The following is a 19,872-nucleotide window of genomic DNA, read 5'->3' as shown; positions in this document are numbered from 1 at the left end:
AAGGTGTCTGACAATAGTTTGCAGACCTATTTCTCCATTTGGCTCTATGGGGAAATGTGTCTTTGCAGGGGATTTTATCAAATATTTTTCATGCTTACTTGGAAGCCCTTAGAGGGAGAGAAAAATGTTTTGACATGTTGGAGTATTTCTGAGAGGAAGTCATTTTCCTGGCATTTTTCAGGAAACTGATAGCAACTGGGTTATGTCAGTCACAAATAATTAGACTGAATTTATCGTTTTGATTTTTTTATGGATACTCACATCATGATCTGATAAAAATAATACTCGTTTTGTGATCTTTGCTCTAAATATTTGTCTAGTTTCCAGAGAGAAAATATTGTCAAGATCTGGCTGCTGACCAGTTGTTATTTTTTCATCTTTGAATATTCATTGGCCAGTGATGTATTCAAAAGCATTGGTGAAAAAGCTTGAATAATGTATTTGCTTAAGGAATCAGAACTCTTCTGTTAAAACTTCCAGATCCTATGAACATCACAATTATACCACCAGTTCCTTGGGTATTCAGTTTCTGATAACCCGTTCTTCAGAATTGAATTATTATATATTGGTCTGGTTTGTTTATATTGACAATAATTTGGCAATATTTCACATCATATTGACTCTTCATATAGATAAATGTTTCAGAAGTAGATAATACATGAAAAAAATGTTAAACAGATGGGAGACTTTCACTGGTGTGATGGCAAGTTATGTTAACTGCTATGGGTATTTACTCAGGGTGCTTATTGAAAGGGTTATGAGAACTACAAACTAAGCTGCTCAGGTGACAGGAAACAAGAGTTTTTGACAGCTGGGAGAGCTGCTTGCTCAGAACCGTTTTGGGGTGCTCATCTGAAAGTGAACTCTGAGTGTACATAGATAATTGAAGATGTCATTTGGGAGCTGCAAAAAATATTTCTGTGGATCTGCTGAAGCGTTATCAGCTGTTACAAACTGGTTTTTGTACTTTGAGAAACAAGGGCTGTTGTGTTTGGAGGAATACAGTAGACTTGATGTTGTTTTGTGGCTAAGCAAATGTTTCTGTACGTTAGTTTCAGAATAATATTTGTATCCATGATGATGAAACTGATAAATTACTAAGATTTGAAAATTTCTTTGAGCACATCGATGACCTCTCTCATTTATGATAACTGTCAAAGTAGCTGCAACTTGAGTTTTTCTTTCAGCTGTTGGTAGAGCAAGACTCATCCATTAAATCTGCATTCACTTAAAAAAGATCTTCAGAGTCATATAATAATGTCAGAATTCATTTAATTCATGTCCATTACTATATTTCAAGAATTCTAAAACAAATGAAGATGAGAAGGTAAGACATTGTGTTGATTGAAAAAAATATTAACCTGCTTCTCATGCTCAAACTTATTTACAAGTTCAGTCATATTAGTTTAGTTCAGCTTGGCATTAGTCAGTTAAATAAGAAAAAAACAGAAAGGCAATGTTTATTTGGCAAATGTAATATTTAAAAAAAAAATCCAAAATCATGTGCTAACACATACTATTAAGAATAATATTTTGATAATACATTAGGAACGCTTTCCTGAATACGTACTTGAATATTCTGCTATAATTCTACTTTTGAAAAACTTTGATTCTCATGTCTTGAGAGAAGCAAAATTACACTAAGTTTTAAGGTCCTTAAAAGCAACAGTGGTGAGTTGCAGATGGGGTGTCCTTCTGTCAGTGTAACAGTGATGTCTTGCTTACTTTGATTTCTGATTCTTTGATAAACATTTATTTTTTTTTTCTCTTCTGATGCTCTAGTCCTGTAGAAATGTGTTCATATTCTGAATTGTTAGTATTTCTTAAATACCTAATGCTTTTACCCTCTAGGGTATGGCTCTGGGAGATGAACTGAACCTAACTGAATATGATTGATTTCTTTCATTAAAGATGATGATCCTACTTCCTACTCTGTCCCTTCATGCAAGACTGTATCCTCCTCTTTTTGCTTTAAACTGATTTTACTGCTTGTATCACCCCCGAAAGGAGGTTGTAGCATGGAGGGTGTTGGTCTCTTCTCCCAAGCAGCAAGTGATAGGACAAGAGGAAATGGCCTCAAGTTGTTCCAGGGGATGTTCAGATTGGATAGTAGGAAAAAATTCTTCATGGAAAGGGTTGTCAGGCAATGGAACAGGCTGCCCAGGGAAGTGGTTGAGTCACCATCCCTGGAGGTGTTTAAGAGACCTGTAGATGAGGTTCTCAAGGACATGGTTTAGTGCTAGAGTTAGGTTAGGTTATGGTTGAACTCAATGATCCTGAGCATCTCTTCCAACTGAAATGATTTATGACTCTGTGATTCTCAGTGTGCTAATGTGGCTCACTAAGCCACGTGCAGAAGATTCCAGCAATAGCATAATATTTTTGCCCTGAATGAGCTCACACCAAGGTCAGATCAGAGTCAAGCACCAAAATGACTGGGAACAGTGGAAAGGGCCGAGAGCACAGAAATAAGAGAAACTTTCTCTATCACTGGGAACAAGCTGCTGGATTACACAACTGCACCCTTGGTGACTGCTGCTCAGCACCTTGGAGTCTGACCTCATTCATCTGCCACCTGAGCTCATGGTATTTCAGGGCCAGTGAGCTGTGCTAGTGCCCCTGAAGACTGAAAACCATGAATCACTTGACCTTTTTGTGTTGACCTAACTTTCCTTCCACTCCAATGCTACCTGTTTTCTTTTTGCTTGAAATGTATCTCCTCTGCTGTTTATTGTGGAAGGTGCTTTCAGTTTAGACTTTTTTTTTTTTCCCTCTGTTCCTCCTGTTGATATGGTTTGTACTGCAAGTTTGACCTCATTTCATTTTTAGGTTATCAGTCACACTACCTGCATTCTAGGAATTTAGTACAGGTGGTTCTTTTTGAGAAGGAAAATATACTGAATTAGTAATTTATCTTCTGTGACATGATGTACTCTTTTCTGCTGCCTTCTTCCAGCATATGAAGTTTGTGCTTCCTAAGCTTTTGTGTTTCTTTCATCCTCTTTTTTTACGATTCTTTGAGGAACATTTGCTATCTGATGTTGAATTTGCTTTCCATTTTAGCACCTCTGCCTCATTCTCAATTGATAGAATTGCTTTGAACGGTTAGCTTACCATTTTGGTATTCTGTAGAGGATGACATACAGGGGACACCAGGGGCTATGGTTCACATTCTGTTTCACTGCTGTGGACTCCACATTTAACCAGCTCTACAGGAGTTTCACAGCTCTCATATTAAGGAGATGAATCCCAAAAGAGAGGAACTTGCAATATTTTAGATAAATTTTCAGTCTGTGGAGTCATGACAAATTCCACTTAAGTTCAGTGAAGTCATGATTAACATTATTATGTCTTGAAATGTGGAATTATCAGGTAACATTCTCTGATTTGTTTACAGTATGGTTTTGTAGTGTTGAAAGGAGATCTTCTGGAGGAGTGTGTGGTTCTAATTCATATCCAGAAGGTGAAGTGGTGCTGAGTAAAGAAAAATGCATCTCTGTGATGTATGAGATAGTAGGCATGAGCTAATGTTACATAAACCAGCATTCTGCAATGCCTGATTTAGTATTTAGGCAATAATCTTGTCCTGCAACATTCAGTGAAAGTGTAGCAACCACATGTATTAGATGTACCACTAGATTATTTTCCATTTCAACCATCTCTCTCTTTTATTGCACGGTGCTTGTGCAAACATCGTGGCAAAACCTAGTAACTTCTAATTTTCTCTTATCCAAACCAAGAGCATGAGCAGACATAAACCAATAGTGCACTGAACTGGTAGGTTACATGAAACAATCTAATAAAATTAGATAGCAGTACCTATACAACACCCCCAACTACACAGGTTTCTCAGTAACCATAGGTTTCTTTAGAAAGCATTTACTTCTCTTCAGTAAAAAAAAAAATTGGAAAACTGTATTGTTTATTTGAAACTTTATTACCTAGCTAATCTATTGGATATGTGGGACAGTTTTGACATACCTGCTAGTTTATCTGCTAGACCCAGCTGGAGAGATAAAATTAAATTTAGGAATTTTGTCTCAAAAGACGTCAGGGGTATGAATTTAATGAATGAGTGAAGAAGAGCATGTCCTGTCAGCTGTGATGCCATTGGTATGCTGATGGTATCCAGCTCAGTGTCTGCTTCTCTAAGTGTAGACAGTGCAGTCTTCCAGATGTCCCAGTGTCTGGCCAAAACAGGAATAGTGATACAAAACAGATGGTCTTGTCTCAGGACAAAGCAGAGTTGATGCAAACCGACAGAAGGATGGAACTGGAAGAAATGACGTAACTTCAGTTGTTGGATGCCATCTTATTTTTGATTCACAGTTAGCAGAGATAGCAAGGAGGCCAGTTGCCCCTTTGCAGCTGGGCGGAAGTTTGAGGAGCAATAACAAAGGTCCTCACTTTGTTCCTTCTAGCTTATTATCTAAGAGCTTTGGAGTTTATGATAGAATTACTGACATGTTACTGTCTCAGTCAGGACTTCAGTGCACCTAGAGCTTACTATGAACTTTTGCATAAAACCCACTATCCTTTACTAACTGTACTTGTGCACACAGAGAGTTTAAAGATTGTTTTGCTTTCTTTCTGCCTGCCCAAACTGTCCAGTCTGAGATTGCTCAAACATGAGTCCCTAAGTCATCTGCAGCTTTGCTATCACAACAGCTTGGTCTGCAGCCGGGTGCGTTTGGGTATAGTGTGTGACTGAAAAGCGTGGTTTTAAAAATGAGAGTTGCACTAGTTTCTCAGTAGAAAATTTAATCTGTAGAAGCATCTCGCTTCTTTCTTAGTGCATTCTTCTCTTCATGAAGAAGGTTCTCTGAAGGACAAGTAAGGTGGTTGACTATGTTTGGAATTTGATAGTTTTAATTAAAAAAAAAAAAAGAGAAGTTAAGGAAAGAGAGATATTTCCACTGGATGAATCCTTGATCTAGATAGGTTTGTGAAAGAAAGCATACAGATGCTCTGCTAACTTGGCACTCCAAAAATGCTTATAGGAAGGTTCAGTGTTACCAGAAATATTTGCCATAAGATTATTTGTAATTTTTATGCTTTGCCTCAACTTTCATTTCAGTAAAGGGTGTATGAATTGCCACTGGCCTCTTGACAAGCCAGCTGAGCTTGATCCTCCCAAGAGGCTGCTCGAGTAAATTAGGTGGATGCGAAGAAATACGAATGTGGCCCTCAGTGCAAAAATGGAATCGTAGAAAGCTGAACCGTTTAATATCTTCTCTGACTTTGTAAAAATTCACTGTAGTTGGTTTAAGTTTAGTGAGGTATACTACTGAATTAATGAATTATTATTCATCTTAGCTTGTTTTTGTAAAACTTCATGTAAACAGCATGCAAATTTATCAGTTTAATTCAAAATAGATTTCATAAAAATGTAACCGACAATATAATGTGAAATTCAGTATTTTGGATATATACTGTAAGGAACATCTGTACTATGTTAACCAAATACACTTGAAAATATTATGGCTGACTCCTCTTTGTTAGAAAATATAAAAACAACTGAAATAAAAAACAAAATGAAGCCTTTAATATATACATTGCTTTGTAATGCTTTGATTTTTTTGAAAAAAGTTACTGATTTGAACATGGCTTATTATATTATTATGACAGAGCTTTTTTGGGTGGTTTTCTTTAATAATGCAGAGTTGGACTGAGGTCTGAATTGCATATTCAAATAAATATAGTGGTTGCATAAATAAATGACATCAGAATTGGAGCTGATTAAGAAATAATGATAAAAATTTGCTTTTAATTTTAAAAGTTGTTTTACTTAAGGCTAAAGTGCAAAAAAGAAAAAGTTTGCCAAGGAAAAACATTAAAATACATTGCTTTATGTGTCTTCTGAAGTCCAGAACTTTTGGTTGTTTTGTGGATTTTCTTATTACGACTCTTTTGTGGTTCTATACTGTTATTAATGTGCAAGTACTTTTGTACAAATATGGCAGTTGCAGTAATACATTATAGAATGTGATGTAACAAGTGAAATATTCTAAATGTTATTTTATTGGAAATGTAGAAGTAATTACTGTTCTGCAATCAACAGTAGATTCCTGTTATTGTAAAAATAAAGCGTTTGAAATAATTCTTTAGCACTGAATGAAACTACCTAGTTGATAGTGTTGATCAATGAATTAAAAATCAGTATTGGTGTGCAGTAACAGTGGTTATGTAGTCAGTTATTGTTGATGAACTAGTGGGTCAGCGGTGATTATTTGGTGGTGTTAGATCATTTGTCCTAGGATTACCAGTAGGGAATGGGAAGAGGCCATGATGCCAGTTCTTTTCAACAGTGGATGCGGAGTTTCCCATTTAAATAAAATGAGTCTATAATGTTGCATTCAGTCAGTGGTTTGGGCAGTTGGGTTATCCAAGACTTGTTTTATAAATGTCATCTGCCTGTTTTGGAGCAAGGGTCTGAAGCCCAAACATTGCGTCTTGGAGATACTCTCATCCCCTGAGTCAGTGCAGTCTTTCCTGCAAGTATTTTATTTTCTGTAGTAAACAAAGTTCCCACCTGGTGGGAAAAGGGAGAATAAGCAGGAGCCCTGTGGGCCAGTGGTTGTCTAAGATAGTGAAGTGGGTTCTAAGGAAAGTAGAGCATCTTTGTCAGAAAAGGCTTCCTATGTGTAGGAAGGTGGAGGAACTGAAGACACATTCCTCTCATTCTTGCTGGTTAAAAATAAGAACAGTGACTCATTGGCTGTTTCTGTACCTGCAAGCAATGCTGCTTTCTCTAGTCCCACATTGGTTTTGTGGTTTTGACTGTGAGATGGGATTCGTGCTGGATTGGCTCTGACATGATACAAGTAGAGGTGGACATGCAAACTCAAGGATTTAGCAGCATCAGGCTCCAGCTGGTTTTGTATGCCTCCATCAGTGGAAGCACAAACATTTAGGGAATTTATTGTCAGTTTGAGATACTTATAAAGTAAGACATCTTCAGAATGTTGGGTTCAGGAATCTCAAATGACTCTAAGGAGTGAAAGTCTCTTGATGGATTTACTTAGGATTATATTTGCATCACAGTTTATGGCATGGGTCTGAACTGGGCCAAATTCCGATATTTGAAGATGTTAATAGGAAGACATATTAGAATGTATGTAGCAGACTAATAGCATTGTCGTCTTCATGACACTGAAGTCAAAGACGAATAAGAAGAAACAAAGTGACACGTCCTGCAGCAGAAGATAACTCCAGTTTTGCTTCTGCTGAAGTAAATGATTAAACATCATTTTTAGGAGTAGAATATCAGTTGAACTAGATTAATGGTTCTTCTTTGGAAGCTTAATTCCTGTTTGTTGTAACTTTTTTTTTTTTTTTAATTAAGTTGGGATTTCTATTGGGCTCTCTTGATATTGGTAAGAAAATGTATCTGGAACAGAGAAGCTTGGTTAACATAGTAAGTTAACAAGTATGACATATGAAGCAGCATAAATTCCTGTAACGCAAGCAGAACTGCTGTCGGCAGTGGGTTTTTTTTGTCTGGCTTTTTTTGGGTTGACTGTGGGGGAAAGGTGTGTGTGTGGGGGGAGTGTTTGTTTTAATGAGAGTAGTAGTGCGTATTTAGACTTGTGCTTCAGTCAACAATCTTTGACAAATCAATGCTGTGTACACGGAATACATCAGTGTCTATCATGATTAAGAACGCTGCCCTGAGAAATTAATTGCTTTAAAGAAAGAAGCCTTATTCTATGATGCATCAAAATTGACTGGTGGCCTGCAAGAACATAAATCAGAATTCATTATCTGAATTTGTTACTCTCACATGAAAACATTTAGTGCTTTTCTTAGTGTTAGACTGAACAGGCAAACTCTGAGCTGTCATAACCTCTCAAAAGATGAACCAAGAATTCTTCTTGCTTTGCATCTTATACTTCTTGAATTACTCCTGGGAAATTGCTACATGTTTTATAGTGGAGGAAGGAGACAAAAGTGACTGGATCATATCAAACAACATAGCACATAGCCTGATTACGTGAGCTTTCTGTGCAACTGAACTTTCACTGCATTTAATAGGAGTTTTGCATAAGAGGAGGTCTGCCATTAAACTGAAGGATGTGCGAGTTGTGTAGCAGAGTTTGTAAGGTGATTCCGCACTCTCTTATTGCAAGACGTGAATCAGTCTTGCACAGTGTCTAGAATACTTGGCATTTGTGCCCCTTTCCCTCTCCCCAGCCCGTCCTCCCCAAAAAAGAAAGGAAGTCAATTATTACAAACAACATTTTAAAACATTACCTGGTTACATGGCTATGTTCTTGTTTATCTGAAACAGATACCCATTTTCGCCTTCCACTTTTGATGAAATTTGTCTGTAAAAAAAAAAACAAAAAACCAAAAGCCAAAAAACAACAACAACAAAAAACCACCAGAAACCACACAAAAATCAGCTTAGTGCAGCATTATTATTAACACAGAAAACATCTGGTGCTGTGCTGTGCTATATTACACTTGTGATCTTTATCTCACTTTTAAGTATTTTCATGTACTGTTGTTATGGCAATGCATGAAGATTGCAGCCATATGAATTTATTTTGATGAATTGCTGATTTGAGAAAAATGTAAAGTGTTTTTGTTTGTTTTATAAGTAGGTTTTTTTACTACACAGGACTTACTTAATGGAAATTGCTGTAGGGCCAAGATGGGGTCTTCCCATACTCTATTCATATAGAGAATAGCAGAGAAGTAACCGTAAATCAAAGAAACACAGTGCACAGTCATGCATTAAAATAACAAACTTTTGTTAGTGTGAGATTGTTTAGTTTATGTGAACTTCCAGCCTATCACTGTACAAAGATAGGTAACCATTTTCTAAGGATTTGAGAAGTTTCACAGTATTCTTGTCTTCCATCACATAAGCAGTCATCAACTTGGCTTTTCCTTCTCTCTTTTCTCAGTGAATTACCTCATTGCTGCTCAATAAAATCACTGAACTGCTCAGCTGTATCATCCCTAGTTGGTCTAGCAAAGGAAGATTCAGTGTTCCAGACCCTGTAACTGAATTGACTTCTCAATGAAATCCGTTTTTGCTAAGACTGATTCTTTTGGATGTTACATAGAAATGTCTGAACCTTCATAAACCTTTTTTTTTACTCTTAAAATGCATAATTGCACTAGCTGTTTGTATTTATTTTAATAACATACTGATTTATGAATGAGTATCCTTCTGCAAAACATGCATCAATTGTTGAACAATACATTCACACACGGAGCTTAATATTAAAATTACTGTATGATTTAAAAAAAAAAAATTGAAGACCTTTGAAAATGAATGTGGTCAATCATTCTCATCCAAAGTTATGGGTATTGGGAACCAACCAGCTTCTCAAAGCCCAGTTGCTTTAGTGAGAAAAGGTGCAGTATCTGCACTGTAAATTTGAGGCATCCAGAAGAAACTGAAATAATCCAATTCTAAGGCAGAAGTGCAGTAATCAAAGAGAAATCAAATGCTGTAATCATTCTTTGGATTTGGTAGGTGGGGTCATACTTCTCTGTCTAGTTGGAATATTAGCAACTCTTCATAGTTTGCCATGGAAAAATTCTATCCAATGATGAATTAGATCAATGAAAATTCCTTGAGAAAAATTAACAATTGTATGTGATGTAGGGTTTTATTTGTTTTTTTTAATCTGCATTTTAGCGTGCACACTACTGCTGTTTGTCTAACTGAATGTGACAATAGATCAATACTGCAAAATATTGCACCTGCTTCTTTGTTAGCTACCATTATAGCCACCCCTGAAATCCATGTTTCTTGCACAAATTTTCACTTAATTTTATTTTCAGAGAAAAATGTTGGTAGTTGACTAAAAATAGAAAGAAGGCATGTTTTTGCTATACAGATTCAAATGTAGAAGGTCTGATACAGGGCCGCCTGTGTCGTTGTTCTATTGAAACAGTCTTAGTCATCAAAGAGCCAGAAGTTAATTAAGCAGAAAACAGCTGAAAGCATCATTTAAAGAAATCACATCTGTTAGGGAAAAAAAAAAAACAAAACAAACAAAAAAAAACCCAACAAAACAACCTGAGGCATATGCTTAAATTTCATTTAAACTGTAATCCATCCAGTGGTTTACATCTGCTAGAAAATATGGAACTTTTCACACCTCTTTAAAGCACAATTACACTGTATTTATTTTAATACATAATGTGTTCCAAATATGTAATACCTTTTTCTGAAATGACTCATGGATGATTGATTTCATAATTCTTTATCATATAGCCTTCCAAGTCCTTTGAATTAGTTTGTATATTAGATGAAATTTAAAGAAGAAGGTGTGGAAGTGTTATAAATCGGTGCCAGAAACTTCAGTGTAGCTGTCAATTTATACTGCTAAGCCAACAAATTTTGGGAGGGAGGAGAGTTTTCTGAAGCGGTAAAATGAAACATTGCACATAAGAAAATCTATTTCAAGGACTTCAGTAACAAGAGTTTCATTTATGTTTAGCCTTGTTGTTCTTGGATGTTGCTTATTAAAATGATTGTCTCCCAAAAAGAGCATTGTTAACATGGCATAATCCCAACAATCTGACCTTACTGCCCAGAGTTTGAAGCACAGCGGTAAGAGCAGTGTCTATGAACTGTAGAGGACAACCGGGAACAGTTCAGGTAATGATTCGGGGAAGTGTATCTTCCCTTTTTTGTGTATGAAGAGGAGCCTGGTGCTCCATTGTGTATCTATGATGACTACTTGTGTATTTTAAGTTCTAACTAAACATTGACTTTTCTGATTTTAAAGTTCTCTTGTGACTTTTGCCCATCTGATGTTGGGATTTCAACCTTTACATGCTTTCTGTTTAACTTTGATCCTTTAACATCAGCTTTCTTTTGTAAATAGAAATATGTGAAAATATATGTGTATACATTATCTGAAAGGTATCTTACTTAGATTGTCACATACCATATGCCATAAGCCACATGCATCAGTCAGTACATGGAATGGTTGGTGGCAGATAGTGTTTTCCTTGTTAGAACCTAACCAGATTATAAACAACTAAAAATTTGGCTTTATGGATACACTGTGAATACAGAACTTGTCTATTATATGGTAGCAAAAATTACACAGATTAACCCTAAATAATGTCCTGACTCTAAACCAAGAGAATTCATTTACTGTATAACTGAGCTATGCTCTTCCAGTGTGATCTTGGGCAAAAAAATCCTCTGAGAACCTCAGCTGTCTTCCTGCAAAATGGGAATGATTTTACAGTAGTAGAAAATGTAGTTATTGTTTTGAGTTGCCTAAATGCTACAACAATATGGTGGGTATAAGTATGCAGGTTATGGTCTCTTTCAATGCGATATATGTATCCATTTCACATTTTCTGGGTTTAGCAGAACACTTTTATCTTAGCAATATTTTTTCATCGCTAAGTGAATAGGCAATGAAAAAAATCAGAGGAGGCGCATACAGTCAAAAAAATTAATTTTCTCTTTGATATCCCCTATGTCAAATGAAGCTATTGGACAACAGCATCTCTTGATGACAAGTTTTTTTATAAATTAATCAGAGAAATAAAGATTGAAAAACATGCAGCACTGTTTGAAGTGGAAATGATTCTGAATATTTTTCAAAGAACCTCTGACAACAGGGTGCTAATATATATATAAATCCTCTCAAATGTCTTTTCCTATTCTTATACAAGTAACTGTGTGTTGTCTTCCTGATTTTTGCGTTGTTCCATTCTTCAGTGATTCTACAAATGAAGCACCTTTATTGCTACAGAATTTAATAGTGTGTTCATCCAGTCATTCTGTCTTGTTGCAGAGGATCTTGATGATCTAAGAATGGAAGGAGTAACAAGTGTGATGTCTTCTGGGAGCAAATTCAATCAAACTCGAAGTGCTCATATGGCTGAACCTCAAGCAAAGGTCACATTGAATATCTGTGCAAGATGTGCCAGGTAAAAACGAAAACAAAACCAGTTCATGCTAACCAATACATTCTGTTCCACAGGTTTTCAGCTATGTGTTGTGCTTATGGGCCAGGTGATGACCTCTCTGGTGCTAAAGAAAAAAAAATTATTTAGCTACTGGCTACCCTATGACCTCTGACATTTGGGTTGTGCAACTGGTGTTTGTGCTTGATATGTCGCATCAACAATGAATCAAAGAACATAGTTAGTCTTAGGCCTTTACTTCACAGCTTGAAACTATTTTAAGCCTTTCTGTCCCTGAATTTCATTAGTTATTTGAGCTTCTGTGGTTTTGGGGGGGGATGAATCATGGAATTTAAATGTTCAAATCCAATTTGAAAAGCACCTGTATAAATGGAGATCTAGTTGCACAGGTGCAGTTCAGGATTTCAAATAGTTGCCTCTTAGCACTTTATAATCTCATCCTGCTTCACCTCTGTGAAATAATTTAATCGGCTTGAACCCCTTTTGGTTTTGACAGCTGGAAATAATTCTTGCATTTACAGTATGAGAGCCAAATAAACAGGTTGGTGTTCCTGTAGCCAAATCAACTTGAGAACGCAACACTAACAGAAACCCCTTAAATTTCCTAGATGCATTCTTCTATGTAGACAAAAGCTCATTTGGAGAAGGGATTTAAGCCCGTTTAAATGACAAAACTAGCCTTCTCACCCTTCTGTTAATGGTTCAGATTAGCAAGAACAATACAGAGGCATGCCAATTTTATCTGCCTGCCTTTGCCGGTGGCTGCTCTATTGTGTAGATTGAGAGGGGATTAGCCGCTTGTAAATAAAAAGCAACCTGTGGTGAAATTAAGTCAAAAGTTTGGCCATATGCCACCCTACGTTTCTACTTTTTCCCATTTTCCTTGTAAATTACTGCTTTAAAAAGCCACTTACGGAGGAAGAGGGGCTTCAAAACATTTTCTGCTGCTCTAGGAGCAAAGCTACAGGCATAGTGAATCACCCATGCAATAGCATCTCTTGAGTGGGCTTGTGGAACCTGGGGGAACTTCAGCTCACGGTACTGCCAGAGCAGTAATTCTAGGGAGTTTTGCTGTCAGCAGCATGGCCTTATGGTTTAAGAAAGGAGCAAACGTGCTAGTCACGAAATTCTTCCCAATTCACTAAAAACAAGTTGCTTATGTTGTAAAATGTCTCCGAACAACTAACTACATTAAAGTGTGGCACCTTTTTTCAACTGGGTTTTGTTGTCCATGGATTAACAAGTAGAAAAGTAAGAAAAATATTAAGATATCTACATGGTCTTTTTGAATTTACATAAAATCTTTTACGGATTACCTTGAAGGTTAATTAAATTTTAAATTCTCTAAAGTAGCTGCTAACAGCAGGTGCCAAGATGCTATATATTCTCTCAGTCTTGCACACCAGGGAACAAACGGCTCAGATCTTGAGCCAAACCTAGCAACCTTGGCTGTTGTTATTGTCCTTTAACTGGCTGTGCTGTATGATTCTGCAGTCTAAAATATGAGTTGTGAGAGAAAGATCTCATAAAATCCCCTTTTGTCACTTCACTTACAGAGAATGCAAAGCAGTGCTTTATTTAGCCTATACACCTTCATTTCATTCCCTACCCTGTTTAACGAAGTTGGTGAGGAACTGGATCATACCAGCTTGACTGGTTCTTTTCACTTCTGTTGCACTTCAGCAATTTCTTTAAACTTTGAAGGAATTAAAAAAATATACCGTCTCATCAGTAGCAAGGGAAGTCAAAAGAGAGAAATGGTTATTGCTTTTGTATTCAGTAGTGAGGAAACTAGAATTTATTCTTGAGGATTATGAAGTCTGTCTGTTCTTTTGGAACATTTCTTCCTAACTGAGTCTGAAGACACCTTGCCTCTCTTACTTCAAGACAGTTATTAGTGCAGTTGGCTCTCTCTTTCAGTACTTCCACAGCAGTTTTGTCTGGGGCGTTCTTGCAACAGCTGAACTAGTGGGTATGGAGAGTTGTGTGAAGCAAAGTGGTTGGAAGGACACAAAGACACAAATACAAGGTTTTTTTACTGTTTGGTTCCAGGAGCAACTCAGTTTTGTGTTATGCAGTTATACAGGCATTGAAAAAGCTGTACTGTAAAATCACAGCCTGAGTATTTGGGTCGTCTCATTGAAAGTTTCTCAGTGTTGGCATTTCTCTCCATTGTTATGACACAGCCTGGTATTTATTGTAATATCATAATACATAACTTATTAGTCTATTCATTTGTTTTAGAAATGTTATTTTTATTTTTCTGTATTCTCTTCTCTAAGTGGTCTTGCATACTCCACAGTTATATGTATATATATATATAAAAATATATTTATAAATACTATGGGATTTTATTGTAAGCACACTTGAATACAGTTGAAAATGAAGTTAGTGGAAGTTGTTGTTTTGCATACTTACAATTAAGCAGGTGTCTTTCCTCCTCGTTTTATCAATTTTTTGGTTGTGTAAAATGATTTGAAATGAATGCACCTCTTAATGGCAGCAGGCATTCTGTAGATGATAAAGCTTGTCAAATCAGATTACCAAATCAGGTTTGCTGAAGGTATTTTGACTGTCTGTAGGAAGAATACAACTTTTTACTTGCAATTTGATTGGCGGAGTTCCAAATGTTAGGAAATGTACTTCTTGGCTCAGACAAAACGTTTCTTTTTACTCTTGCATTTTCATAATTGAGTTCTTTCACTTTGCTGTATTTTTTTTTAAAAATGCTCTGCTCTCATTAACCTTCAGTCAGTTTACCTTCTATGATACCTCCTCCAGAAGCTTCCTCACTTCCTTGGGCATATTGGGGCTCTTCTGAGAGGGATTTATTTAAACATTGAAGGAGTTCCTTGCTACCAGCTTTAACATTATTTGGGTCTCACTTGGGAAGGACAAAGTCTTATCAAAGTTCCACCCTACTTCTTAATTAAAATACTGTGTATTTTCAGACCCTCCTGCTACTGGGATTGCCTTTTTTGCCCTAGAATATTACTGCTCTCTCATTGTTTGAGAATTAGAGAGAACAGGTCAATGGCCATGTGTAAGTTACCTTTGCCTGAGTGGTGTGCTGACTGAATTCTGTGTGCCCGCTCAGAGCACCTGCAGAAGGGTACAGTGCAACAAGGTGTCTTATATCTTCTATGACTTCTATAGCTTCCTACAAATGGGCCCAACATGAGAGCACGGTGACTTGTGAGAAGAATGGACTGAACCACCTGTTTCTCACATGCTGAGATATCAGTGTTTGTCATCAGACTTCATTAACCTCCCATTTCACTCCTTCCCTTTGTACTACTCAAATAGATGAGAAAATCAGGACCCAAAATCTGGACTGTAGTGGTAAAAGGGCAACACTATCAGCTTCTGGTTCCCTTTATCTCTGTCAGTACAGACTTATCCTGTTGCTAGTACCTGGCATTTAGTTCAAGCTGGTACTAAATGTCCTGTGTTGCTGGTTTTCTCTGACTGCCACTAGGCTGTTACTCTGCACAGTAATAGTTCTTCCCTTTGAACTCCCATATTCTATTTCTGATGCAGTGTCTAACACAGTGTCAGAAATCTTAAAAAAGAATGCCAAATAGGGGTGACTGTAGTTAGAGATAAAAATCTACTTGGTTACAACGCAAATTAAATCCAGTTTGTATCGTGTGGGAAACCTGCAATGCTCTTGAGGTGCTGCATTTGGCAAAGCATTCTCCCTTGCCTGAAGTCTTCTTAGACAAAAGAGCTTTTTCATGAATCGTAAGAAATGAGACTGACAATGGACATAATTTGAACTGGAGTAAAACCCCCAAACTTTTAAGTTTTTGGTTGTGTTTTTTTTTTTTTTTTTAGAAACTGGTACCCAAGCTTCAGTGCTGATAATTTCACCAATCATCTTCAAATAATAGCTAGATAGAGTTATCACAGCCCAGGAGCAATTTTAACAAAAGGTAAAGTTCTCTACCCAGACATCTAGGAGGTGAAAAGGGGGGATTCTTTCAAGCTATCAAACTAAGTTCACTTCTACAGCATATGATTTAAAAAAAAAATCCCCCCAGAACCAACCAAACAAAAAACACACCCTCCAAAAAAAAAAAAAAAAAACAGAAAGAGAAAGAGAAATAAAAGGAGGGGTTAATTCTCCTGGAGAATAAATTGTTTTGTAGACTGGAATATAGCTGTAAGAAACAGAGAGCTTACTGTTTTCTGTGTAGATGTTTCACACATGATGAGCGAAATGCAGATGGATAACAGCTTTAAGAGGTTTTTCAAATGGGAAAGTAGCTGCAGAACAATGTTATTTCCAAAGCTGCTCTTGGAATACAGTGCAAGTTAAGCAGCATATTAAGTCATCTAAATAAAGGGGTGACATCATTCACAAGGTGGAACAAAACAGGGTTTATAGATACAGAAAAAAAGCTACCAAAAACCTGTATTTGGAAGGTTTGCTTTTTGCTATGTAGTCCAGAAAATTAACAAAGACACTTTTAGTACAGCTGATCTGGATTTAGATCATTTGACAAAAATTATTATAATAAGAATTCCTTCTTCATCTAAGGGCACAATTAGTCTGACTTAGAGAATAAAGTGATTCATTCTATAACATGATTTTATGAATTCTTTCTCACATACAGGCAAAACAAATTAATTGCAGGTTTCACTGATGAATCACAAGACACCCTCAGACATAAGAAAACTTATGTGGGTTCAATAAAGATCTAAATGACAATTTGTAAAAGCCAAACAACACTTCCATATTTTCTCATGTACTGTGACTTGCACTTTGAGCTTTTTGCAAGATTTTGATCAGGCATAAGGTATAAGATAATATTAATGTACTGTTGAATTAATTTCAGCAGTTTTTATTTTTTCTTTTTTTTGGTTTTTTTTTTTTTTTTTTGGTAAGGACCACACATTAGCCTTGTATGCCCACTGCCATGCTCAAAAGTTAAATCTTGTTCTTGTGGAGTCTTGCCAATGCATTCCTGGAAGTAAGAAGCTTTTTGTTTTTAATAGCGCAAGGGCTGCATTCATTCTTCTTAACATCAATAGAATACAAAAAAGGGGTTGCATGTGATTAAAAAAGAAATGGGATTATAGAAAACATACTGTGCCACAAGCTTGAAGGCTTCTGAACAAGAATGTTGGGAGGGAGCAGTAGTCGCATACAAATGTAGGCTTGAGATGCCGTATTTTACTTAATATTTTAAGATTAGCTAGAGCAAAAGCATAATGTCCTAAGGCCTTTTAGCATTAGATGAAGCAAATATATAGGTGTAAACAAACCAAGTTTGTACGTTAAAAATATTTGTACATTAAGAAAGTAATTGTGGCCTTTCTAACTGTCACCATCGGGATGTAGAGTACAGTTCAAGTGCAGTAACTTGTGTGCTTGAGCTGCTAATGTAGAATAAGTGGGATGCTCTGTGCACGCAACCAGTCACAGATGCTCTCTGAAAACTTATTTTGGAAAAAAAAAACCTCAATAATTCTCTTGTCAGTTTGCCTTGCCTGTGAAATCTTTGTTGTTACCCTGCTCATCATCTGTATCTCTGACTCCTTTAAGATGTCTTGTCTTCTAAACAATCTTCAAGTTAGCTTGTTTATTTACCAAGGCGAGTTAACTTTTGTTTAACCATCTTGATTTTTGCAATATTTGGTTTTCTACGGTGTGGTTTCCAGCACTTTCATACATACTTGGGACACAGTCATATAAACTACGTGGTACTGTGTGAAATTTAGGAGTCACATGTAGGTTGTCTTAAACACACCACTGACTTTCAAGCCTGGCTAGCATGAGTTTATGAAAGGCAGGTCATGCTTGACCAACCCAACCTTTTTCTATGACAAGGTGACCCACTTCGTGGGTGAGGGAAAGGCTGTGGGTGTTGTATATGTAGACTTCAGTAAAGTGTTTGACACTGTATCCCACAGCATTCTCCTGGAGAAGCTGGCAGCTCATGGCCTGGATGGGTGTACTCTTTGCTGGGTAAAGAACTGTCTGGATGGCTGGGCCCAAGGAGTTGTGATGAATGGAGTTAAATCCAGTTAGCAGCCAGTCACGGTCATGAGTGGTGTTCCCCAGGATTCAGTACTGGGGCCAGTTCTGTTTAATCTCTTTATTAATGATCCGGATGAAGGGATTGAGTGCACCCTCTTAAAGTTTGCAGATGACATCAAGTGGGGTGAGAGTGTTGATCTGCTTGAGGGTAGGAAGGCTCTTCAGGGGGATCTGGACTGGCCGGATCATTGGGCTGAGACCAGTTGTATGCAGTTGAACAAGACAAATGCCAGATCCTGCACTTGGGTCACAACAACCCCAGGCAGTGCTACAGGCTCGGGGAAGAGTGTCTGGAAAGCTGCCTGGCAGAGAGGGATCTGGGGATGTTGATGGACAGCAGCTGAACATGAGCCAGCAGTGTGCCCAGGTAGCCAAAAAGGCCAACAGCATCGTGGCTTGTATCAGGACTAGTGTGGCCAGCAGGACTAGGCAAGTGATTGTACCACTGTACCCAGCACTGGTGAGGCCCCGCTTGAATCCTGTGTTCAGTTTTGGGCCCCTCACTACAGGAGAGACATTGAGGTGCTGGAGAGAGTTCAGAGAAGGGCAACGAAGCTGGTGAGGGGTCTGGAGCACAAGTTTAATGAGGAGCAACTGAGGGAACTGGGGCTGTTTAGTCTGGAGAAAAGGAGGCTGAGGGGAGACCAGCCTGAAAGAAGTTGTAGCATGGAGGGTGTTGGTCTCTTCTCCCAAGTAGCAAGTGATAAGAGGAGAGGAAATTACCTCAAATTGTGGCAGGGGAGGTTTAGATTGGATATTAGAAAAAAATTCTTCATGGAAAGGGTTTTCAGGCATTGCAACAGGCTGCCCAGGGAAGTGGTTGATTAACCTTCCCTGGAGATGTTTAAAGGATGTACAGATGAGGTTCTTAGGGACATGGTTTAGTGCCAGTCTTAGGTTATGGTTGGACTCAATGATCTTGAGGGCCTCTTCCAACCAAAATAATTCTGTGACTTAAGTCAGATCTTCATAACATAGAATCATGAGAACCATGAACATGTCAGAAGGGGAGACAAGAGAATTGAAGGAACCAGCTATAATTTGTCAAAAAGTGCAGAATAATCGTGGAAAGAATAGAACTATTGTCTTAATAGGCCATGACACATCTCTCTAGAAAAGAACAAGAATTAATTGTTTGGTGAGGGAATTCTCTGGTGTTCATCTAGCTTTGACCATTTTAGTTTCTTACAGAGCAACAGTTTGTATGCCAATGCTTTATCTGAGTATCACAAAGCTATAACAATACTAATGAGACTTGAGGTAATTAAGAAGCATTTATTGGAAAATTTAATAATGGCCTCTTCAGAAAACAGTGTCTTAAGCTTGACTAGTGGATCTCACTTAACTATCAGAAGCAGAAAACCTGATGACTGTAAACAGAGAAAAAACTACTGTTAAACAAGCTATGCTACTCTATGTCCTCTCCACAGACAACACTACTGAAACATCAGACAGCAAAAGAGTAAAATTAATGAATTTAATTACTCCTGTGAGGAGGGTGATAAATACTCATGAAAAACTACATTTAAACAGCAGTTAAAGATGATGGGCTCCTGGAAGATATCCTCAAGTGAAGGAAGGAAGCCTAGGGACCTTCCTCAGCTTCAGATGTGCCCTAGATCCCTTCCTTATTGTTTAAGGCGAGTCTGTTCTCATTGTCTGCACAGAAACCATGGGCAGGGCTGACTTGTCTTTTGAAATGAGGTAGGTTCTCCTATCTTGTGCAGGTATGTAATCACAGACTGACTCCACCGCTGGGGATGGGAGGGTGTCAGGGAATGGGTGCTGTACCATGCAACATTGAGATAGAGTCTGATCAGGTAGGGTGAAGAAGAGGGGCAACCTCTGACATCCCATGTAGATGCCATAGATCCTGGAAGAAGGGAGGATGCAGAGTTTTCTGCTGGTGT

General features: G+C 37.6%; 1 protein-coding gene across 3 annotated transcripts in view; it reads left to right on the top strand.

The window, feature by feature from the left end:
• C2H8orf34 (chromosome 2 C8orf34 homolog) overlaps positions 1–19,872 on the top strand; it is a 173,519-nt gene that overhangs the window by 88,729 nt on the left and 64,918 nt on the right. For all 3 annotated transcript variants that reach the window (XM_071804034.1, XM_065831244.2, XM_065831245.2), the window contains one exon: positions 11,784–11,919. In XM_071804034.1, coding sequence (XP_071660135.1) covers positions 11,784–11,919 — 136 coding nt within the window. The remainder of the gene's footprint in view (positions 1–11,783; positions 11,920–19,872) is intronic.

The sequence above is a fragment of the Patagioenas fasciata genome, chromosome 2, assembly GCF_037038585.1.
Source record: "Patagioenas fasciata isolate bPatFas1 chromosome 2, bPatFas1.hap1, whole genome shotgun sequence".
Taxonomy (NCBI): Eukaryota; Metazoa; Chordata; class Aves; order Columbiformes; family Columbidae; genus Patagioenas; species Patagioenas fasciata.
This window is presented reverse-complemented; position numbering and strand designations above follow the sequence as displayed.